General features: G+C 48.2%; 1 protein-coding gene across 2 annotated transcripts in view; it reads left to right on the top strand.

The window, feature by feature from the left end:
* The window catches only part of LOC140410233 (NACHT, LRR and PYD domains-containing protein 3-like), a 113,031-nt gene that overhangs the window by 7,076 nt on the left and 80,640 nt on the right, over nt 1-25,315 (top strand). For both annotated transcript variants that reach the window (XM_072498186.1, XM_072498185.1), the window contains exons 2-3: nt 19,112-19,186; nt 19,946-20,112. In XM_072498186.1, coding sequence (XP_072354287.1) covers nt 19,144-19,186; nt 19,946-20,112 — 210 coding nt within the window. In that variant the 5' untranslated portion in view covers nt 19,112-19,143. The remainder of the gene's footprint in view (nt 1-19,111; nt 19,187-19,945; nt 20,113-25,315) is intronic.

Genomic DNA, 25,315 nt, shown 5'->3' with positions numbered 1-25,315 from the left:
CCTTCAGCTTTCACAAACGCCTCCGTCTCTTCCGCCGTCTCAAAGTAGATGTCCTCAGAGATCAGGCAGCACAGTGTCATAGTGGTTAGCACTGCTGCCTCATGGCGCCGAGGTCCCAGGCTCGATCCCGACTCTGGGTCAATGTCCGTGTGGAGTTTGCACATTCTCCCCGTGTTTGCGTGAGTTTCGCACCACAACCCAAAGATGTGCAGGGCAGGTGGAGTGGCCACGCTAAATTGCTCCTTAATTAGAAAAAATGAATCGGGTACTCTAAATTTAAAAAAAAAAGAAGTCCTCAGAGTTGTGAGTTACCCTCCGCTTCGTCGGGTAGATCAACCAAAACCTCATGTTACTCTTGTATGATGCTGCCTTTGGCCAGCCAAAGGCCCCCCCCCCCCGTCAACTCCGCTGTAAGATCCTAGTATGTCCAAACACCAATGCCTTCTCAGCTCCGCTTCACCTGATAACTGTGGAAGCCCTCTGTGGCTCATTCGTCTTTGACTTCTGCTGAAGCGACCGGTGGGCCCTGAGGGGGTCCTCCTCTTCCCCCATAAACTTAGCAAACATCTCTGCAAAGTATTCCGCTGGCCTCCGTTCATCCATCCCCCTCAGGCAATCCAATGACCCTTAAATTCTGCCTTCGTGACCTGTTCTCCAGGTCCTCCACTTTTGGCTCTTAGCCCTAGATTGCTCTCCACCACCCTCCGCAGTGCCTCACCCATCGAGGTGAACTGGTCGCTATGCCTTCTCCACCTCCTTCAACATCTCTCCTTGCTCCTGCACCTCCGTCGATGTCTTTGTCAAAGCCTCCTTCATCGGGGCAAGAGTCTCATCCACCCAATCCTTGAGCGAGGTCATTATCTCTTTTCGATGCATATCAAAATGCTGGAGAACAGCCGCTCAAACTCCCCGCCATGACTACGGCCAGCTTAGCTGCTCTATAGGGCATGTGGCTCCACCCAACGGGCGTGCACTCACCATCTTTCCTCCTCCTTGACTCAGTTGAAGTCACCAGCGAATTTCCGCTCGCCCCCTTCCCCTGATTGTCTTCTGGAACTTCAACATCCTTCAGGCTTTCTAACACCTAATCATCCAAGATTGTTCCCTGCAAACTGGGTACAAAGGGCCAACAACCAGACGCTCTAGCAGGAGTCACTCAATGTGCGACCTCCACCTACATGTCGCCACCGGAAGCCTCTCACCGTTCTGCATTGAACATCTGCACACTCCAACAACTATGTCCTTTTGAGGTTCTACACTGTCCTCCAATACAGCCAAGTTTTGTATTATCTGTAAACTTAGAAATTGGCCCCTGCACATCAAGATCTAGATCATTAATGTATATCAGGAAAAGCAAGGGTCTCGATTGACCCTTGGGGAACACCACTACAAACCGCCCTCCAGCCCCCAAAATATCATAGATTATCATAGAATTTACAGAGCAGATTGGCCCATCGAGTCTGCACCAGCTCTTGGAAAGAGCACCCCACCCAAGGTCAACACCGCCACCCCATCCCCATAACCCAGCAACCCCACCGAACACTAAGGGCAATTTTGGACCCTAAGGGCAATTTATCATGGCCAATCCACCTAACCTGCACATCTTTGGACTGTGGGAGGAAACCGGAGCACCCGGAGGAAACCCACGCACCCACGGGGAGGATGTGCAGACTCCGCACAGACAGTGACCCAAGCCGGAATCGAACCTGGGACCCTGGAGCTGTGAAGCAATTGTGCTATCCACAAGGCTACCGTGCTGCCCAATATCCATTGAACATCACTCTCTGCTTCCTGTTACTCAGCCAGTTTTAAATCTATGTTGCTACTCTCCCTTTTATTCCATGAGCTGTAACTCTTACAAGTCTGTTGTACGGCACTGTATTAAACACCTTTTGATGTGTACACCACATCAACAACATTACCCTCATCAACCCTCATCTTGACAGAAGTCCAGCAAATTGATGCTGACTGTTCCTAATCAACCCATATTTTTCCATGTGACTATTAATTCTATTCTGAATATTTGCTTCCAGAAGCTCCATCACCACCAAAGTTAAACTGAGTGGCCTGTAGTTGCTGGGCTTGTCCGTGCAACTTTTTTTTGAATAAGGATGTCATGTTTCCCAAACATCTTTCCCAAAACACCTCTTAACATCAGCAGCCAGGCTTCCATCCCTTTGCAATATTGAAAGCGCAATGATTAACACAGGTTTCAGCCATTCAGCCCTACGAGCCAGTCTGTCATTCAATGTGAACATGGCTGATTTCAACACCACACGACAGCTATACCTTTGACACCTTTACAGTCTAGAAATCTATCTATTTCCTTCTTAAACGTATTCAGTAATCTGGCTTCCACAGCCTTCTATGCTAGAGAATTTCATAGGCGCACACCACTTGAGTGAAGACATTTCTTCCCATCTCAGTCTTGGACCCCTTGTTCTAGACTCTCCAGCCAAAGGAAACCACATTCCTGTATCCAGTCTGTCCAGCCCTGTCAGAATTTTTTATGTTTCAATTAGATCCCTTCTCATTATTCTGAATGCAGACCCAGTCGACCCAGTGTCACATCATATGACAATCCTGCATCGCAGGAATCCATTGTGTTGTGTGACACAACAACCTCCTTAATGGGACAGACTTTGAACAAATTTAATGACTCGAGTGGGCATCTATGCAGTGCTGTAGGCCATTGGCAGCAGCAGAATTGTAGTCCACTACAACCTGTAACCCAAGTCAGGGGAGCAACCCTGGTTCAATGACGAGTACAGGCGCGAATGCCAGGACAACACCAGGCATACCTAAAAATAAGGTGTCAACGTTCTGAAGCTACAACACAGGGCTACTTGCATGCCAAACAGAATAAGCAGCAAGTAATAGACAGAACTAAGCAATTCCATAACCAAATCCGGTCTAAGCTCTACAATACCACCAAATCCAGCTGTGAATGATGGTGGACAATTAAACAGCGGCGTGGAGGAGTAGGCTCCACAAATACCCCTATCCTCCCCAATCTCAATGATGGAGGAGCCCAGCAGATCTGTTTAAACGATGAAGCATCCAACAATGGGCAGCACAGTAGCATGGGTGACACGGTAGCACAGTGGTTAGCACTGTTGCTTCACAGCGCCAGGGTCCTAGGTTCGATTCCTGGCTTGGGTCACTGTCTGTGCGGAGTCTGCATATTCTCCCTGTGTCTGCGTGGGTTTCCTCCGGGTGCTCCGGTTTCCTCCCACATGTCCCAAAAGATGTGCTGTTAGGTAATTTGGACATTCTGAATTCTCCCTCTGTGTACCCGAACAAGCGCTGGAATGTGGTGCCTACGGGCTTTTCACAGTCACATTATTGCAGTGTTAATGTAAGCCTACTTGTGACAATACAGATTATTATTATCTTCAGCCAGAAGGGAGTGGATGATCCATCTCCGCCTCCTCCGGAGGTCCCCAGCATCACAGATGCCAGCCTTCAGCTAATTGATTCACGCCACGTGATATCACAAAACGGCTGAAGGCACTGGATATCATAAACTCTATGGGTCCTGACAATATTCCGCAAATAGCACTGAATACTATCCAGAACTTGTTACAGCCCTAGCCAAACAGTTCCATAACAGATGCAACACCTTCATCTGCCCAGCAATGTGGAAGTTACCCCAGGTATGTGGGTATACAGGAAACGGGATCATTCCAACCCGGCCAATTATCGCCCCCATTCGTCTACTTTCGATAATGAGTAAAGTGCTGGAAGGGGCTATCTACATCTCTGTCAAGCAGCACTTACTCAACAATAACCTGCTTGCGGACACTCAGTTTTGTTCTGCCTGGGTCACTTAGCTCCTGACCTCATGATAGCCTTGGTTCGAACATGGGCGAAAAAGCTGAACTCCGAGGTGAGGGTGAGTGTCCTTGACATCAAAGCAGCATGTGATCGAGTGTGGCATTGAAGATCCCGAGCAATACTGGGCTCAGTGGGAATCAGGCCTAAAGTCCTCTGCTGGCTTGAGTTATGCCTGGCACTAAGGAAAATGATCGTGATGGTTGAAGTTCAGTCATGGAATCAGAGAATCCCTACAGTGCAGAAGGAGGCTGTTCGGCCCATTGGGTCTGCACCGACCCTTCGAAAGACCACCCTACCTAGGCCCAATCCCCTACCCTATCCCCACAACCCCACTATAGAATCATAAAATCCCTATAGTGCGGAAGAAGGCCATTTGGCCCAACGGGTCTGCACCGACCCTTTGAATGAGCACTCTCCCCATGCCCACTTCTCCCCTATCCCAGTAACCTCATAACCTAACCTGTACATCCCTGAACACTAAGGGGGGATTTATCATGGCCAATCCACGTAACCTTCACATCTTTAGACAGGGAGGAAACCAGAGTGCTTGGGGGAAACCCATACAGACACAGGGAGAACATACAAACTCCACACAGACAGCAATCCAAGGCATGAATTGAACCCATGTCCCTAGTGCTGAGAGGCAATAGTGCGAACCACTCATCTCAACTCCATGACATCGCTGCAGGAGTTCCTCAGGGTAGTGTCATGGGTCCATCCATCATCACCTGCTTCATCAATGAACTTCCTTCCATTATATGATAAGAAGTGGGGATGTTTGCAGATGACTGCAACAATGTTCACCAGCATTCGAGACTCCTCAGATACTGAAGCAGTTCATGTCCAAGTGCAGCAAGACCTGGACAATATCCAGGCTTGAGCTGACAAGTAACATTCATGTCAAACAATTGCCGGACAATGACCATCTCCAATAAGAAAGAATCAAACCACCACACCTTGACATTCAGTGGCATTAACATCACCAAATCCTTCACTATCAACATCCGGTGGGTTACCACTGACCAGAAACTCCACTGGACTAGCCAAATAAATACTGTGATTACCTGAACAGTTGAAAGGCTAGCAATTGTGTGGTGATTAACTCACCTCCTGACTCCCCAAATGCCTTTCCACCATCTACAAGGCATAAATCAGGAGTGTGATGGAATACTCTCCACTTACCTGAATGAGTGCAGCTCCAACAACACGCAAGACATTTAACAGTTTAACATCCAGGACAAAGCGGCCCTACTTGATTGGTACCCCTTTCACAAACATTCACTCCCTCCATCACTGACACACAGTTGCAACTGCAGGAACAAGGCTTCTTCAGCAGCACCTTCCAAACCCACAACTGCTATCTAGAAGGATAAGGGCAGCAGATTCCTGGGAACACAACCACCTGGATGTTTCCCTCAGAGTCACTCACCATTCTGACTTGGAAATATATCACGGTTCCTTCACTGTCGTTGGATCAAAATTCTGCAACTCCCTCCCGAACAGCACAGTGCATTACTCCTCAGGGACAACAGCGGTTCAAGAAGGCAGCTCACCACCACCTGAAGGGCAACTAGGGATGGGCAATAAATGCTGGCTAAGCCAGCGACCGCCCCCCCCCACCCCACAGTCTCTAAATGAACAACGAAAAAGAAGGCCAGTTAGCCTAACAGCCATCATTGGGACGATGCTAGAATCCATTACTGAGGAGGTAGTAGCAGGACATTTCTAAACTTCTACTACGTTCAAACAGTTAACATGGTTTTGTGAAAGGGAAATTTGTGTTTTCTGCGAGCTGATGGGGTAGTGATAATGTCACTCTGGTGGCACGGTGGCACAGTGGTCGGCACTGCTGCCTCACAACACCAGGTGGAGTTGTGGGGATAGGGCAGGGGAGTGGGCCTAAGTAGTGTGCTCTTTTAGAGGGTCGGTACAGACTCAATGGGCCGAATTGCCTCCGTCTGCATTATAGTTATCCTATGGATTCTCTTAACCCAGGATGAAGCCCTTGCGAACCAGGTTGGTATCCCGCCATGACATATATTAAAAATTGATTCAAAATCCCCGGCCAGCGACGCTCAGCAGGGACGTTAAAAGGAACGAGTAGTTTTATATCTGGCTTTTCAAATTGCTTTTGATGTGGTACCACATAAAAGATTACTGCACAAGGTAGGACGGTTTTCGGGTGCTAATAGAGAATTGGCTAACAGGAAACCGAGTTGGGATGAGTGGATCATTTTCAGTCTGACCAACTGTAACACATGGGTGTCACAGTGATCAGTGCTGGGACGTCAATTATTTACAATCTATATCAATGACTTGGATGAAGGGACTGACTGTATTGCAGCCTGTGGTAGTTGGTATTGGGGGTATTATGGTACCCTGAAAAATGCTGTAAGACCATTGGTGTGGGAGGTACCTGAGACTGCTATTTCATTGGTAAAGCCTGCCTGTTGGTTCCGCCCAGTAAGGCGGAGTATAAGAGCCTCTGCCTCCTCAGCAGCTGCATTCTGTACCTGCGCTGCTGGGGGAAATAGCTAGTACAATAAAGCCTTCAATTGTCTCCAATCTCGTCTCAGAGTTATTGATCGAGCATCAATTTTTGTACTAGATTTTAAAGAATAGAGCTCCGAATCAAGCCAGAGTGTCTGCAACTCAGCCCACACGCGGCAAACTCAGCGGTAACGTTTAAACACTGGCCGGCGTGCTTCAAAGGGTACCTCAGGATGGCCACGACTGAACCTACGGAGGACCAGAAACTGCAAGTTTTCCACTCGAGGGTGAGAGCCCAGAGATCTACACCCTCATCGAGGATGCGGACGATTTTGAGGCCGCAATGACCCTGCTGAAAGGGCACTATATTCGCCCTGTAAACCAGGTCTATGCCCTACATCTGCTAGCGACGAGGCGACATATCCCCGGGGAACCGCTGGAAGAGTTCTACTGTGCGCTCCTGGTGTTAGGGAAGAACTGTGACTGCCCGCAAGTTTCGGCCAGCGACCACACAGAAGTTTTGATCCGGGACGCATTTGTTGCAGTATGCTGTCCTCCCAAATCCGCCAGCGATTGCTGGAGAAAGAGACACTAGGCCTCAAGGGGGCACGGGCCCTTGCTAGCTCCCTGGATGTGGCCTCCCGAAACGCCCGCGCTGACGTCCCTGACAGCGCGGCAGCTCCTTGGGCAGCGTGGAACCGAATCCGATGAATCCCCCCCCCCCACAAGCTTGTGCTGCGAGACTGCAAGGCAACCCCGGGGGGCCCCGCTGCTATTTTTGCGGGCAAGCCAAGCACCCCCGACAGCGATGCCCGGCCCGCTCATCCACCTGCAAAGGGTGTGGCAAAAAGGGCCATTTCGTGGCGGTATGCCAGGCCCAGGCGGTTACCGCAGTCTCTGGGGGCGAACTGGGACCGCCATCACAACTCTCTCCACGAGCCACGTACGGCCAGCGTGCGCCGTCATCTTCCTTCTCCAGGGCCACATGCGGCCTCCGGGCACCGCCATCTTGTCCCCGACGGATGGGCGCCGCCATCTTGTACACCTCCAGCCATGTGCGACCAGTGGGCGCTGCCATCTTGGCTGGACTCTCAGGACCCCGACTCGGATGACCAAACACCGCCCGAGGAAACCATCCAAATGTTGCCACGACTTGCCTCGGTGACCCTGGACCAGTCTGGCTTCGGCTGCGACACTCGGCTGCGACGACGACCGTGCTCATCAACGGGTATAAAACATCCTGCCTGATCGACTCCGGGAGCACAGAGAGCTTCATACACCCCAATACGGTAAGGCGCTGTTCTCTTCCCATCCACCCAGTCAACCAAAAAATCTCCCTGGTCTCCGGGTCTCACTCGGTAGAGATCAAAGGGTTCTGCATAGCGAACCTCACGGTCCAGGGAAGGGAGTTTAAAAATTACCGGCTCTACGTCCTTTCTCACCTCTGCGCTGCCACGCTCCTAGGGTTAGACATCCAATGTAACCTCCAGAGCTTAACTTTTAAATTTGGCGGCCCTATACCCCCCTCACTGTCTGCAGCCTCGTGACCCTCAAAGCCGATCCGCCTTCCCTGTTTGCGGACCTCACCCCGGATTGCAAACCCGTCGCCCCCAGGTGCAGACGGTACAGTGCCCAGGACCGGACCTTCATTAGGTCGGAAGTCCAGCGGTTACTGAAGGAAGGTATTATTGAGGCTAGCAGCAGTCCCTGGAGAGCTGAAGTAGTGGTTGTAAAGACCGGGGAGAAGCATAGGATGGTCATCGATTACAGTCAGACTACAAACAGGTATCCGCAGCTCGATGCGTACCCTCTCCCCCGCATATCTGATCTGGTCAATCAGATTGCACAATACAAGGTCTTTTCCACGGTGGATCTAAAATCCGCCTACCACCAGCTCCCCATCTGCCCTCGCGTCCGCAAATACACTGCATTCGAAGCAGATGGGCGGCTCTACCACTTCCTAAGGGTTCCCTTCGGTATCACAAATGGAGTCTCGGTCTTCCAGCGTGAGATGGACCGAATGGTTGACCAGTACTGTTTGCGTGCCACGTTTCCGTAACTCGATAACGTCCCCATCTGCGGCCACGACCAACAGACCACGACACCAACCTCCGAAAATTCCTCCATACCGCAAAAATCCTTAATCTAACATGTAACAAAGACAAATACGTGTTCAGCACCGACCGTCTAGCCTTCCTCGGCTACGTAGTACATGATGGAGTTATAGGCTCAGATCCCGAACGCATGCGCCCCCTCATGGAGTTCCCCATCCGCCACTGCTCCAAGGCCCTGAAACGCTGCCTGGGATTTTTCTCATATTATGCCCAGTGGGTCCCCAACTATGCGGACAAGGCCCGCCCACTAATTCAATCCACTGTTTTTCCCCTGTCGGCAGAGGCTCGCCAGGCCTTCAGCTGCATCAAAGCAGACATCGCAAAGGCCACGATGTACGCAGTCGACGAATCCCTCCCCTTCCAAGTCGAGAGCGACGCATCCGACGTAGCGCTGGCGGCCACCCTCAACCAAGCGGGCAGACCCGTGGCCTTCTTCTCACGCACCCTCCATGCTTCAGAAATCCGCCATTCCTCAGTTGAAAAGGAGGGCCAGGCCATAGTAGAAGCTGTGCGGCACTGGAGGCATTACCTGGCCGGCAGGAGATTCACTCGTCACTGACCAACGTTCGGTTGCTTTCATGTTCGATAATGCACGATCAAGATCAAGAACGATAAGATCTTACGGTGAAGGATTGAGCTCTCCACCTACAACTATGAGACCTTGTATCGTTCCGGGAAGCTAAACGAACTTCCTGATGCCCTATCCCACGGCATATGTGCCAACGCACAAGTGGACCGCCTCCGGGCCCTCCACGAGGACCTCTGCCACACGGGGGTCACTCGATTCTTCCATTTCATTAAGACCCGAAACCTGCCCTACACCATCGAGGAGGTCAGGACCGCCACCAGGAATTGCCAAATCTGCGCGGAGTGTAAGGCGCACCTCTACAGGCCAGAGAAAGTGCACCTGATAAAGGCTTCCGCCCCTTTGAATGTCTCAGTATGGACTTCAAAGGGCCCCTCCCCTCCACCGACCGCAACACTTACTTCCTAAACGTGATTGACGAGTACTCCCGATTCCCATTCGCCATCCCCTGCCCCGACATGACCGCAGTCACTGTCACAAAAGCCCTCCACAGTATCTTCACGCTGTTTGATTTCTCCGCCTATATACACAGCGATAGGGGTCCTCCTTCATGAGCGATGAACTGTGTCAATTCCTGCTCAGCAAGGGCATTGCCTCGAGCAGGACGACCAATTACAACCCCCGGGGAAACGAGCAGGTGGAGAGGGAGAACGGAACGGTCTGGAAGACCATCCTACTGGCCCTACGGTCCAGGAATCTCCCAGTCTCCCGCTGGCAGGAGGTCCTCCCAGATGCTCTCCACTCCATCCAATCACTGCTGTGTACCACCACTAACCAAACCCCTCACGAACGTCTCCTTGTCTTCCCTAGGAAGTCCTCTTCCGGGACCTCGCTCCCAACCTGGCTGGCAGCTCCTGGACCCATCCTGCTCCGCAAACACGTGCGAGCGCACAAGTCGGACCCATTGGTCGAGAGGGTCCACATCCTGCACGCTAACCCTCAATACGCCTTCGTGGCGTACCCCAACGGACGACAGGATACGGTCTCCCTACGGAACCTGGCGCCCGCTGGATCCCCACCCACAACTCAACTACCGACCGCATCCTCCCACCTGCGCACCCCACAGCCGCCCCTTTCCCAGGTGGGTCGGTCCTTCCACTGGTCCCAATTAGGGGTGATGAAGCTGCTGAAGAAGCCGAAGCCACCCTCCCGGAGCTACGGATGCCCGAGCCGGCGCCAGCATCACCGCCGAAGCTACAACGATCGCAGAGGACGACCAGGGCCTCCGATCAACTAATTGCTTCATTCTGACTGTAAATCATTACTGTAAATAGTTGCGACATGTAACGAGGCAAAACACTGTGCTAATGTATACCGGGTACCACCATAACCTACACCTCTACCACTGTATAACGTGAGACCACCACCCCCGCCGGACTCTCTTCTTTTTAACATGGGGTAAATGTGGTAGTCGGTATTAGGGGTATTACGGTACCCTGAATAATGCTGTAAGACCATTGGTGTGGGAGGTACCTGAGACTGCTATTTCATTGGTAAAGCCTGCCTGCTGGTTCCGCCCAGTAAGGTGGAGTATAAGAGCCTGTGTCTCCCCAGCAACTGCATTCTGTACTTGCGCTGCTGGGGGAAACATCTAGTACAATAAAGCCTTCAATTGTCTCCAATCTCGCCTCAGGAGTTATTGATCGAGCATCACAGCCATATTTGCAGATGGTACAAAGAGAGGTTGGAAAGAAAGTTGAGAGGAGGATGCAAAGGGCCAGATTTACATTGAAAGGACTCTGAAACTATTTAAAAATTGCAGGAGGGTTCCAATTCTAATATTCCTGCCCCCAGCACCCTCACTTTTCAGTGTTGTGGGTGAGGGTGCATGTGGGAGCTTGAATATTTATTTCAGACCTGGCAGGCTCCATAGTAGGCGTACGGTAAGCATCTCTTCAGCCCCTCTGCAATTTTCTGTGGACCCGGGCTGACTTCTCCATTGCTTGTGCATCAAAGCTCCTCTGAGAAGTCATGATTCAGGAATATTTTGAAAAATAAGTTCAAAAGGCCTTACCCATGCTAACTTGTGTCTTTCCATCCACCCCTCATGCCCTCCATGGTATTTCATGCCCCCAACCCACCACATTGGCTTCTCACTCCACGCTAACTCGTGGCATCTTCAAGCCCATTCACCGAGTGTACACTTGTTGCTCTTTTTAGCCTTAGTTTTATTAGCTCTAATTCTGTCACCTTTGCTCACGAGTCGCTAGGTATCTTTCTGATACCGTCACGTGGTTCAAGCTCGAGTTATGATGAATAAGTCAGCACACCACTTAGTAAGATTGAAATCAACGGTCATTTATTATATACAACAAGTAATGTTTACACAATAATCCTACTATCTATATAGAAACCTACCACTACTGGCCAATACTTAACTTTAGGAAGGGCCCACCAGGTCAGGGAAACGAATGGCTTATCGAATCGGATCTGGCCCGCGGGATTCAAAAAGGCTTTCAAAAGGATTCAGGTCGATGGCTAGGAGTCTTTATCGGGTAGCGATCGCTGGAGTCAAACTTACAGTTTCTGGTTGATGTTCTTGCGAAGGTCTCGAGCAGGAGAAGAAGGGAAAGAAAGCGAGATCTGAACTTGGTCCCTCACTTTATAGGGCCCAGGGGCTTCCCGCCTCTCGGGGCGGCCCTTGACCCTGAGTCCCAAGTGATTGGACTTGTTCCCAATCACTGGATTCGATATGTCCAATAACGGGGCGATTCCTCGATCGGGGGGTGGTCGTTCACCTGTCTTTGTTTCGGCCACTGCAGGCGCCGACAGGTCTGGCCCGGCATTCAATTGCTAATATGTTGCAATTGTTCCCGGGGATAGCCGATTAAACTGCAGATGTCTGGGTTGATGTGCTGCTAATGGTCTTGAGTATCGATCTGGGCCGACTTCCCCAGAGCCGAATACGCTATTCTGTCTGCAGCTGTCCGTTTGTGTCCTGGCTGCTTTTCCCATCAGCCTTTTCGGTTAGCCATTTTAAATCGGGTTTTGGCCAAATTAATAGGGAATCAGCCATTTTAGGTGGCTACACATTCTGTACAGAACCAGTGACCATATTGTAACAATAACATGCTTAGAACACTCATTCATAACTTTGTTTCTAGAAAACTGCTGTTACAACCATATGACTTTCTGTGTTGACATGAACCTACCTATGCACCAACTAGCATATGCCAACTTGAAACCTTATCATCATTCTCCTCACAATATGTTTTGTGTCTTCTGCAGACTTTGAAAGTGTGCCCTGTACACTCAAGCCAAAACCTTTAATATACTTTCAAGCACAGTGGTCTCAGTAGTGACCCTGGGAAAACCCACTGGATATCCTTTAGTCCAGAAAGCTAATTACTGCCCTGTTTCCTGTGACTCAGTCAATTTTCTATCCATGCTGCCACTGTCCTATTTTACCCCAAGGAATTCAATTTGCTGACAAGCCTGTTATGTGGCCCTTTGTTAAACACCTTCTGAATAGATATCACATCACCACATGAGCAAATATAAATTGATCAGAGGGAGTCAGCATAGCTTTATTAAAGGTATGTCATGTCTGCTGAATCCAATAGATATCTTTGAGGAAATTATTAAAAAGGTAGACAAATGAGTATGTAATTGATGTAATTTACTTGGATTTCGGGAAGACTTTTGAGAATGTTCCACTTAAAACATAATGGCTAAAATGACAGTTTAAGAAATTGTGGGCAGCCTTTTGACTTGGACGAGGATTCCGCAGCATGGTCGGGGGAGGTTTTCCCACAGCTCATGCAGTGAGCCATTGGCTGCTGGCAGGGTCTTTGGTTCTTTTGACGTCTATAGTCTTTCAGGTGGTTTAGGTCAGGTGGATTGGCCATGCTAAAATTACCCCTTAGTGCAGGTTAAGTGGGTTCGTGGGGTGGGGTGGGGCAGGAGAGTGGGCCTAGGTAGGGGGCTGTTTCAGAGGGTTGATGCAGAATCGATGGGCCGAATGGCCTCCTTCCGCACTGTGGGATTCTATGCTTTTTGCCTGGCTTGCCAGCCCTTTGCGAAGGAAGCCACAACAAAGGGTCGACGGACCGGAAGATCCTCTGGGCAGGAAGAGCTGGCAAATCCTGTCCTTTGATTTGAAATAGTAATGGAATTAAGAGACAGAATGGGGGAGGAGAGAGATGTTCACGGCATACTCCCAAATTGCAGAATTCTATCTTGTGTTAGGCCAATTAGGTTATTTATTCAATTGGCTAAATCAAAACAGACAGTTCCTTTTAGGCAGTGTGAAAATGCATTTTTAAAAGATATTGTGTAGTATTCTGTTATTTTGTAAAGGAGACTGTGTGTAAATGGTTTAGTTAAGCTGGGACAAGATTAGGGGAATAAAAACAAAAAATGCTGTATGAACTCAGCAAGTCTGGCAGCATCTATGGAGAGAAACAGTTAATGTTTCAAGTCCATGTGATCCTTCTGCAGAACTGAAGAGGGGTAGAAATGTAATGAATGATATAGTTGGAGAAGGAGGTGGGGTAGAATGGAAAGTCAGGGATAGGTCTGAATTAAGGACAGATTGACAATAACATCATTGATGTAAAACAAAGGGATGTTAATGGTAAGCCAAGTTTCCATCTGAAATTTGATTTGCTCGCCAATTAACTTGTGCTGTGGTCATAACAACAGAAACAAATAATAACTCTTTTAAAAGGAAACAGGGTCAGGAGTAAACATTGTTCATATACACAGGGGAATTCTGATTGTTTATCCTTCTATTGAACTCTGTTCATGGCTTCTTTCCTCCTCTCCCTAAACTCATCCTGTCATGCAAGTCCCTCGTCATAATTCCCCGTGTGTGTGTGAGTGTATCTACTTCCCTTCATTCAGGGCTCATCTTTTGACTGTTTTGAGTTCTGTCCTTTTTCAATGTTTAAAATGCTGTGGATTTTGTGTTTTATACATTAGTGTCCTGTTAGTCGAACAGGAGATAACTGACTTTTAGAAGAGTTGGATTCCGAAAGTGGCAGGAACGGAATACTCGGCCATAGCCATTTCAGACCACGCCCCGCATTGGGTGGATTTGGAACTAGGAGAGGAAAGGGAGCAACGCCCACTCTGGCGACTAGATATGAGACTACTGGCGGATGAGGGGGTCTGCAGAAGGGTGAGGGTGTGTATTGAGCGATACCTGGAGGTCAACGACGATGGGGAGGTTCAGTTAGGGGTAGTATGGGAAGCGCTGAAGGCGGTGGTTAGAGGAGAGCTGATCTCCATCAGAGCCCACAAGGGGAAACAAGAGGGCAAAGAAAGAGAGAGATTAGTGGGGGAAATTTTGAGGGTGGATAAAAAATATGCGGAGGCCCCAGACAAAGGGCTATACAGAGAAAGACGAAGACTACAGACGGAGTTTGACCTGCTGACCACGGGAAAGGCAGAGACACAGTGGAGGAAGGCACAGGGGATGCAATATGAGTGTGGGGAAAAGGCGAGCCGGCTGCTGGCCCAACAACTTCGGAAGAGGATAGCGGCGAGAGAGATCGGGGGAGTTGGGGACGAAACGGGAAAGATGGAGCAGAGAGCAGGGAAAATGAACGAGACTTTTTATGAGAGGCTATATAGGTCCCAACCCCCGGGGGGAAAAGAAGGAATGTTACACTTTCTGGACCAGCTAAGGTTCCCGAAGGTGAAGGGGCAGGAGGTGGCAGGTCTGGGGGCACCAATCGAGGTGGATGAGGTGATTAAAGGACTGGGGAACATGCAGGCAGGGAAGGCCCCGGGACCAGACGGGTTTCCGGTGGAATTCTACAGGAAGTATGTGGATCTGTTGGCCCCGCTCTTGGCAAGAACCTTTAATGAGGCTAAGGAAAGGGGGATGCTACCCCCGACAATGTCGGAGGCGACGATATCGCTAATCCTGAAACGAGATAAAGACCCGCTGCAATGCGGGTCATACAGGCCTATCTCCCTCCTAAATGTAGATGCCAAACTGCTGGCAAAAGTGATGGCGATAAGGATGGAGGATTGCGTCCCAGGGGTGGTGCATGACGACCAGACAGGGTTTGTAAAGGGGAGACACCTGAATGTTAATGTACGAAGGTTGCTGGGGGTGATGATGACGCCCCCACCGGAGGGGGAGGCAGAGATAGTGGCGGCGATGGATGCAGAGAAGGCATTTGATAGGGTGGAGTGGGACTATCTGGGAGGTGCTGAAGAGGTTTGGGTTCGGTGAGGGGTTTATTAGATGGGTCAGACTCTTATATGGGGCCCCGGTGGCAAGCGTAGTCACAAACCGGCAAAGATCCGTGTATTTTCGGCTACATAGGGGTACAAGACAAGGGTGTCCCCTGTCCCCGTTGCTGTTCGCGTTGGCAATTGAACCACTGGCCATAGCGCTGAGGGATTCTAAGAAGTGGAGGGGGGTGCTTAGAGGGGGAGAGGAGCCACCGAGTGTCGCTCTACGCAGATGATCTGCTATACGTTGCGGACCCGGTAGAGGGGATGCCAGAAGTAATGCAGATACTTAGGGAGTTTGGAGAGTTCCCGGGATACAAACTAAATATGGGGAAGAGCGAGCTTTTTGTAATGCACCCCGGGGAACAGGGAAGGGGGATAGATGCTCTGCCGCTGAGGAGAGTGGAAAGGAACTTCCGATACCTGGGGATCTAGGTGGCCAGGAACTGGGGAACCCTGCATAGACTTAACCTGACGCGACTGGTGGAGCAGATGGAGGAGGACTTTAAGAGGTGGGACATGGTGCGCTATCGCTGGCGGGCAGAGTGCAGGCAGTTAAAATGGTGGTCCTCCCGAGGTTTCTTTTCGTGTTTCAGTGCCTCCCCATTCTGATCACAAAGGCCTTTTTTAAAAAAAATAGACAGGAGCATTACGAGCTTTGTGTGGGCAGGAAAGACCCCAAGAGTAAAGCGGGGGTTCCTGCAGCGCAGTAGGGACAGAGGGGGACTGGCGCTGCCGAGTTTGAGCGACTACTACTGGGCCGCCAATGTGTCGATGGTCTGTAAGTGGATGAGGGAGCAGCGTGGAAGAAGCTGGAGATGGCGTCCTGTAAGGGAACGAACCTAAAAGCGCTGGTGACGGCGCCACTGCCGTTCTCCCCGAAAAGGTACACCACAAACCCAGTGGAGGTGGCAACCTTGAGGATCTGGGGGCAGTGGAGGCGACACAGGGGAGTGACGGGTGCCTCGGTGTGGTCCCCGATAAGTAATAACCACAGGTTTGTCCCAGTGAGGATGGATGGGGGGTTCCAGTGTTGGCAAAGAGCAGGAATTGGGAAGCTGCGAGACCTGTTTATAGACGGGACGTTTGCAAGTCTGGGAGCGCTAGAAGAAAAATATAAGTTGCCCCCGGGGAACGCCTTCCGGTATATGCAAGTGAGGGCATTTGCGAGGCAACAGGTGAGGGAATTTCCGCAGCTCCTGACGCAGGGGATCCAAGATAGAGTGATTTCTGGGGTATGGGTCGGAGAGGGCAAAGTGTCCGAAATATACCGGGAGATGAGGGACAAGGGGGAGGCGATGATAGAGGAGCTGAAGGGAAAATGGGAAGAAGAGCTGGGGGAAGAGATTGAGGAGGGGCTATGGGCTGATGCCCTAAGTAGGGTAAATTCCTCGTCCTCGTGTGCCAGGCTTAGCCTGATTCAATTCAAGGTTCTGCATAGAGCACATATGACGGGAGCAAGACTGAGCAGGTTTTTCGGGGTGGAGGACAGGTGTGGGAGGTGCTCAGGAAGCTCGGCGAACCACACACACATGTTCTGGTCGTGTCCGGCACTGCATGAGTTCTGGGGGGGCGTGGCAAGGGTAATTTCAAAGGTGGTGAAGGTCCGGGTCAAGCCAGGCTGGGGGTTAGCTATATTTGGGGTTGCGGAAGAGCCGGGAGTGCAGGAGGCGAAAGAGGCCGATACTTTGGCCTTTGCGTCCCTAGTAGCCCGGCATAGGATTCTACTCATGTGGAAGGAAGCGAAACCCCCAGGCGTGGAGGCCTGGATAAACGACATGGCAGGGTTCATAAGATTGGAACGAATAAAATTTGCGTTGAGAGGATCGGCTCAGGGGTTCTCCAGGCGGTGGCAACCGTTCCTTGACTGTCTCGCAGAACGATAATGAAAAGATAGAAATGACAGCAGCAGCAACCCAGGGGGGAGCGGGGGGCGGGGGGGGGGGGGGGCACTATTTTGTGTTTTTGCTATTTTTTTTCTTCTTTTGTTTTCTTTTTTAGTTGTTGTTCTTGGTTCACTATATTATTTAAATAATGTTATTTACCAGTTCGTGTATAATCCCTTGTTGAGTTGTAAAAATGGAAAAATTTGTGTTTGAAAAATTTTAATAAAATATATTTTTTTAAAAAAGAAGAGTTGGATTCCCCAGCCATTGGGCTTCTCTGTTCCTGGTTCCTGGCGGGATAAGGTGGCTACAATGGGAAATTCCATTGGCAAGTGGCAGGAAGTTAGAATCCTGTCACCAATGAGCGGCGGGCCATTGAGAAACACACGGCTGGGGCACTGGAGAATCCAGCCCAAGGTCTCAGACTTGATTATGAATTAATGCCATTGAGAAACGACTGAGCTGAGAATGAACCACTTTCCCACGAGGGGGGGGGATGAAAGAATACGAGTGTGAGCACACAGTGAGACACATGCACAAGTGGAGATTTGTGATGGTAAATCAATTATCAAATCTACCCAATTATACGTTTTAAGGTATTATGAAGATATTCTATAAATCAGTACTGTCCAGTACCTTATTGTTTAAATTTGCAAGATTTATAACAGTTACATAATTTATAACATTCTATATTTGTGTTAATAATAGCTGTCATGTGAGAGTACCTTTAAGAAATGGGTGTTTATCGAATAGCTGTAGTGGGTGTACCTTTAAGAAATGGGTGTTTATTAGATAGCTGCAGTGATGTCAGAGAGCGGGTGAAGCTAGGCTGTCTGTCTGCTTTTGCTTTGGACTCGCAGCTACAGGGTGTGTTTTAGTTTTGTTTTGAGAGCTGGATAGCTGCAGTCACAGCAAGAAAGTGTATTGGTCTCTCTGCAATCTAAAGCCTATCTCCAGATCCTTTGGTGATTTAAAAATAATACCCGTTTCTGTAGAGAAGTTAAACCTGATGTCTTTCTGTAAAAAGGTTTTTTTTTTTGTCTTATGGATGTTGCAAGGAAAGATTAAGTGTTACTTATAGAGTACTGTATGCTTTGGGCGATTTATTGGTGTTGATAGTTGTTAAGATGTTTACTGTGGGTTTATAAAGTGTTAACTGGTTTCATAAATAAACATTGTTTTAATTTAAAAGTACTGTAGATTTCTGTTGCATCACACTTGCCGAGTGGGCCCGTGTGCTCCCCATAACCACAATCTATTAAAAGTTGTGGGTCAGGTGAACTCCATGATACACTTTGGGGTTCTCTAAACCCTGGCCCTTAACATAGCTGAACAGTGATAAAAGTCCTGAGCTCCTGTAATGTTCTTTAGCCAGGAGCTGACACCTTGAGAAATATGGTAAACATATTCAATGGAACTAAGCAGGATACTTCACCATGGACACAAGGACAGAGTCATTGCCTATAGATCCACCAGGGAGGACACCCAGCAATATATTGTGTCTGTAAATCAATATTATAGTCATCATATAATGTCATCAGAGCTAATTTCAAAATAAATCAACAAATTAAAAATATTAAACACTTTGTGAATGAAAATAAGAACACGTCATCAGATTGTTTTAACAGAATGAAAGCTCATTTAATTTCTCAATGATCATCCAATTCACATTTCCCCGCAGAATATTCTCCTCCCCGAAAATACGTCTGGGTTTGGCCCGGGTTGCATGAGTAAATCTTACCACACACTTTCCTGGTACAGAGTTTCTGCCAATGGGAGCATATCTGAAACTGGGTTGTGGAAATCAGCAGGACTCACTGAATTTCACTGGGCAGCTTTTGTGTCACAGCGATTGTGGAGGGTTGATGATAAGATTCAGAAAATGCTCGATCCCAGAGCTAACAGCTGTTGTACTGATCCAGGGGGAGGGACTAACATCATGTTTATCAAGGAAATTATCATCCTCAAATTTCTGACTAATCTTCCTGTCAATATTATATTTTTTACAGGACATCCTAATCTGGGAACAACTGTCACTACCATGGCTGAAGGTCCAAACATAGGAGGGGATCCAACATCTACAGGTAGGTTCATAAAATCCTTTAAAATATGATTTTTTCCTGATTTTGTAATGTTATGAGCAAGGAAGAGATTTTGAAATCATAAAAGATGAAATCAATTGGCAAATAAAACAAATGCCACCCACTGAGGATTAATTGTAATGCTTTACTCTCGGAGTACATAATGTCAAGATTTCGCCCATAACTCTGCATTTATCCAAGGTGAAAGCATTGTATGCTTTCAGGGAGGAGTTAAATTTAGCTGTTGGGGCTAAATGGGGTCAAAGGAGATGGGGAAAAGTGGGAACAGGTTACTGAGTTGGATGGTCAGCCATGATCACATGAATGGCAAAGCAGGCTCGAAGGGCCGAATGGCCTACTCCTATTTTCTCTGAGCTGAATTCTCCGCCGTCAGAATGCTCCATTTTGCCGGCAGCCCTGGGGTTTCCCGACGGCATGGGGCTGCCCCACAATGGGAAACCCCATCGACCAGCCGGTGAAACGGAGAATCCCGACGTCGGGCTGAACCAGAAATCTGGCGTGGCGGGACCGAGAAACCTGCTCTATGTTTCTAGAATTTACCAATCATGCGCCCAAACTACCAGCATATAAGATGAAGCCTTGTTAAGACGAAATCAAATAAATTGCTGGAATGTCGCACGTGTGTATATGGATTATCAGAGGGTGTTCGATAATGTGACTCCCAGATGTTATTTGGGGAAGAGTAATGTAGCAGACTGGATAGAAAATAAATCATGTTTAATTTTCTTTATTTTGTCACAGATCAAAACTTTCCAAATAATGAATTCTTGACAAAGTGCAATGAGTACCGGCTGTTCCAGTTGACAAAATTGTACCGGGACAGACTAGAACACGCAATTGAAGAGGTGGTGGACGAAATCAGCTCGTTGTTAACAATCGAGAAGCATTTAAGTAAACATGAGCATCAGGTAAGTTGGTGGGGCAGAGAATGGGTTTTGATTATTTACCTTGTGGTTGGTTTTCCTGGAAACCCACCGATGGGGAAACTCTTCCCTGCTCCAGCAAAATGCCCCGCAGTCATTTGATGCTCAAAGGAACGTTAATTTGCTTGTGCCAGGTTTGCTGTGGAATAAAAATGTGGAATTAAAAGTCTAATGACCATGAAGCCATTGCCGATTGTCATATAAACCCATCTGGTTCACTAATGTCCTCCAGGGAAGGAAACCTGCCGTCCTTGCCTGCTCTGGCCTACCAACCAGGCCCACACAGGTAACCCCCTCTGAAATGACCCAGAAGGCCACTCAGTACAAGGGCAATTGGGGATGGGCAACAAATGCTGGCCCTGGCAGCGATGCCCACATCCCAAGAACGAATTTTAAAAATTCACGTCTCGCCCTCCCCCACCCAGTGTACTTCCTCACGCCAATCAAAAAATTGAAGCCAGGGTGAGAAGTGACAAATATTTGGCTACTTAACAGCCTCAATTGGCATGAGGGAGGGTGGGCTTCCTGCCCCATGTTAAATCTCCAGGTGCTAGTTGGCAGGAAAGTCACCAACGTTATTTTGCAGTTCCCCCTCACACCTGCCTGCAAACCTGTCCATAGGCGACTGTAAAATTCTGTCTTTTAAAATGAAGCACCCTTAGGGAGCAGTGACCACAATATGATAGAATTTAGCCTGCAGTTTGAGAGGGAGAAGCTGGAATCAGATGTAACGATATTACAATTAAATAAGGGTAACGACAAAAACATGAGGGAGGAGCTGGCCAGAGTTGATTGGAAAAGGAGCCTAGCAGAGAGGACAGTGGAACAGAAATGGCAGGAGTTTTTGGGTGTTATTCGGGATGCACAGCAGAAATTCATCCAAAGGAGGAGGAAACATGCGAAGGGGAGGACAAGGCATCCATGGTTGACGAGGGAAGTCAAGGACAGCATAAAAGCAAAAGAAAAAGCATACAAAGTGGCAAGGATTAGTGAGAAGCCAGAGGATTGGGAAGCCTTTAAAAGCGAGCAGAGGACAACTAAAAAAGCAATAAGTGGAGAGAAGATGAAATATGCAAGTTAGCTAGTAATATAAAAGAAGATAGGAAGAGTTTTTTTTCTCAATCAATAAAAGGTAAGAGAGAGACAAAAATAGACATTGGACCACTGGAAAATGTGGCTGGAGAAGTAATAATAGGAAACAAAGAAATGGCAGAGGAACTGAATAGTTACTTTGCATCAGTCTTCACGGTGGACGACACCAGTGGGATGCCAGAGCTCCAGGAGAACCAGGGGGCAGAGGTGAGTAAAGTGGCTAATGTAACACCACTGTTTAAGAAGGGAGGGAGGCAGAAGACGGGAAATTATAGGCTGGTTAGCCTGACTTTGGTCATTGGTAAGATTTTCGAGTCCATTATTAAAGATGAGATCGTGGAGTACTTGAAAGTGCATGGTAAAATTGGACTGAGTCGGCACGGCTTCATCAAAGGGAGATCGTGTCTGACAAATCTGTTAGAGTTCTTTGTGGAGATAACAAGGAAGTTAGACAAAGGAGAACCAGTGGACGTGATTTATTTAAATTTCCAGAAGGCCTTTGACAAAGTGCCACATAGGAGATTGTTAAATACGTTAAGAGCCCATGGTGTTATGGGTAAGATCCTGGCATGGATAGAGGTTTGGCTGACTGGCAGTGGGCAGAGAGTGGGGATAAAGGGGTCTTTTTCAGGATGGCAGCTGGTGATTAGTGGTGTGCCTCGGGGGGCTGTGCTGGGACCACAACTTTTTACAATATACATTAATGATCTGGAAGAAGGAACTGAAGGAACTGTTGCTAAGTTTGCAGATCTCTTTGATGAACAGGTCGTATTGAGGAAACAAGGGGGCTGCAGAAGGATTTGGACAGGGTAGGAGAGTGGGCAATGAAGTGGCAGATGAAATACAACGTGGAAAAGTGTGAGGTTATGCACTTTGGAAGGAGGAATTTAAGCATAGACTATTTTCTAAATGGGGAAATGCTTAGGAAATCAGAAGCACAAAGGGACTTGGGAGTCCTTGTTCACGATTCTCTTAAGGTTAACGTGCAGGTTCAGTCGGCGTTTAGGAAGGCAAATGCAATGTAAGCATTCATGTCAAGAGGGCTAGAATACAAGACCAGGGATGTACTTCTGAGGCTGTATAAGGCTCTGGTCAGACCCCATTTGGAGTATTGTGAGCGGTTTTGGGCCCCGTATCTAAGGAAAGATGTGCTGGCCTTGGCAAGGGTCCAGAGGAACTTCACAAGAATGATCCCTGGAATGAAGAGCTTGTCGTATGAGGAACAGTTGAGGACTCTGGGCCTGTACTCGTTGGAGTTTAGAAGGATGAGGGGGATCTTATTGAAACTTACAGGATACTGTGAGGCCTAGATAGAGTGGACGTGGTGAAGCTGTTTCCACTTGTAGGAAAAACTAGTACCAGAGGGGACAATCTCAGACTAAAGGGACGATCCTTTAAAACAGAGACGAGGAGGAATTTCTTCAGCCATAGGGTGTGAATCTGTGGAACTCTTTTCCGCAGATGGTTGTGGAGGCCAATTCATTGAGAGTCTTTAAGACGGTGATAGATAGGTTCTTGATTAATAAGGGGATCAAGAGTTATGGGGAGAAGGGAGAATGGGGATGGGAAAAATATCAGCCATGATTGAATGCCGGAGCAGACTTGTTGGGCCGAGTGACCTAATTCTGCTTCTACGTCTTATGGTCTTGTAACCAGTGGCTATATTAATGTTTGTGCAAAGGAAAGGGGAATGGTTTGGGTATAACTCTAGTGTGGACTAAAAACAACCAGAATCAGTTCTAGTGGGACTGGGAAAAGGAGAAACCAGAGGCAGCAGTTAGAGGTTTTGGGGAAAGTCAGAGTTAATCAATCTGCAAAGTAGATAAAGGGAGTTACTGAATGGATAGATAACAATAGTCAAATAGTCATCTGTAGAAATGAAAAGCATTTGTGGAAACTGAGCAAAACATAAAATGGATAAACTCATGCCAACCAGAAACAAACTGCGAAAATTGAAAACCTTTGGTTTTTTTTCCAATTAAGGGGCAATTTAGTGTGGCCAATCAACCTGCCCTACACATCTTTGGGTTGTGGGAGTGAGACCCACGCTTAGAAAATTGAAAACCTAATGCTATGCAGTATTTATTCTTACGGCAAATATATTTATTTTTACGGCAAGAGTTGTTGTGTTCTACTGAGGGCGGCACAGTGGTTAGCACTGTTTCCTCACAGTGCCAGGGACCTGGGCTTGATTCCGACTTTGGATAACTGTTTGCACGTTCTCCCAGTGTCTGCGTTGGTTTCCTCTGGATGCTCCAGTTTTCCCTCACAGTCCAAAGATGCGCAGGCTAGGTGATTGGCCATGCTAAATTGCCCCTAAGTGCTCAACGGTTAGATAAGGTTACAGGGATAGTACAGTGGAGTGGGCCTCGGAGGGTTTGGAGAGTCGGTGTTGACTTGATGGGCTCAATGGCCTCCTTCTGCACTGTAGAAATTCTATTCTCAGGGTTTGGTCTTGAACTGAGATTTTGATCCTTTATCCCCTAAAATCACAGATAATGCAGTCTTCCACCTCTGTAATATTGTCTCCCTTATCTTAGTCTATCAGCTGATGAAACACTTTTCTGTGCCTTTGCCACCTTTAGTTTTGATTATTTTAGTAATCTCATTACTGACTATCTTTCATCCATCATAAACTTCACCACATCCAACCTGTTCTGCTAACTGTACCCTATCCCACTGGACTGCTGGTTCCACCTCAGCTACCTGTGTTCGTTCAAACTTAGTGTCTCATGGCCTTCAGGTGACTCCAATTTAAAGTTTTCTTCCTCCAGTTTAATTCCATTTTAGAACCTTATTTTCAACCATCTCTATAACCTGTTCCATCTTCACAATCCTCCAATAATACTGGAAATCTCTGTTCCCTCTGACACCGTGTACTCCCTCACATCACCCCACCTCCACTTCAGTAGTGACTGAGGTTAAAGTGGACTTGTTGTTATGGCAGGGCAGTCAGAACTAGCTGTGCAATTGAGTGACAGAAGACTTACTTGTAGAAATGGTCATCGGCTGACAATTCTGTGCCAAGAATGTTACTTCCTACTTGCCAACCCAAGTCTGGATGTTGTTGATATCAAGTTGTTATTAATTACACGAAGGTTTAATGGCAATATGCATATTTTTAATAAAATATTTTATTGATTTTCATCCTTTTATGGTAGATAATGCAGCAATCACTGAAAAGTTAATGCTTTCACATTTACAGAGCTCCCTCAGAGGCGAGCAGAGACACACAAAACAGAAAGAGGAAATATACACATTCAAACAAGGAACCTGACGACTATTTGCAGGTTCTCCCCCTGCCCCGATGTTGGCCCTGGCGTGTATCGTCCAGCATGTTCCTGTTCTCCCTCTTATCCTTGGGCTCCTCCTCCGCAGCTATGCTGCCTACCCGTGGTCCATTCTATGAGTTTATTTTGCCACCCCCTCGCTCCTTTCCTCCCCTCCCCTTTTGCATTTTGTGGCTTGCTTGTGCCTCCCCAGCCACCCTGCTCTATTGGTTGCTGGCTACAAACAGGCCCTGGAACAAGGTGAATGGTTTCCACGTCTTCTAAAGCCCTCTTCCCACCCACGGATGGTGAATTTTATTTTATCCTGTTGGAGGAATTCCGACAGATCGGACAGCCGGTTTGCAGCTTTTGGATGATGCTGCTGATCCGCAACCGAGCAGGATTATTTGGCGGGCAATTAGGGATGCAAAGGCTAGGGGGGAGGGGGGGGGTCAGTCCCCCTCACCATGACCCCTTCCCCTTAAGAGTTCTGGTTGTTCTGAGACCCTGAAGATCGCCACTTTGAGCATGGCTCCACCCTCACCCCCACAACCTTGAACATTGCCTCAAAAAAGGTTGTCCAGAGCCCAGCAAGTCTGGGGAAGGCCCAGAGCATGTGGGTTTGGGTGGCCGCGCCTCCCTGGCACCGTCACATTTATCCTCCACCTCCGGGGAGAACCTGTTCATTCGGGTTCTGGTTAGGTGCACTCTTGTGTGCCATCTTTACCTGCATTAGACGGCAGTTATATTTTTACGATTTAATAGAAATAACATTGTTAAAGACGTGATGGGTATTTGTATACCTATAAATGGAGATGGCTGGGACA

The sequence above is a fragment of the Scyliorhinus torazame genome, chromosome 4, assembly GCF_047496885.1.
Source record: "Scyliorhinus torazame isolate Kashiwa2021f chromosome 4, sScyTor2.1, whole genome shotgun sequence".
Classification (NCBI taxonomy): domain Eukaryota; kingdom Metazoa; phylum Chordata; class Chondrichthyes; order Carcharhiniformes; family Scyliorhinidae; genus Scyliorhinus; species Scyliorhinus torazame.
This window is presented reverse-complemented; position numbering and strand designations above follow the sequence as displayed.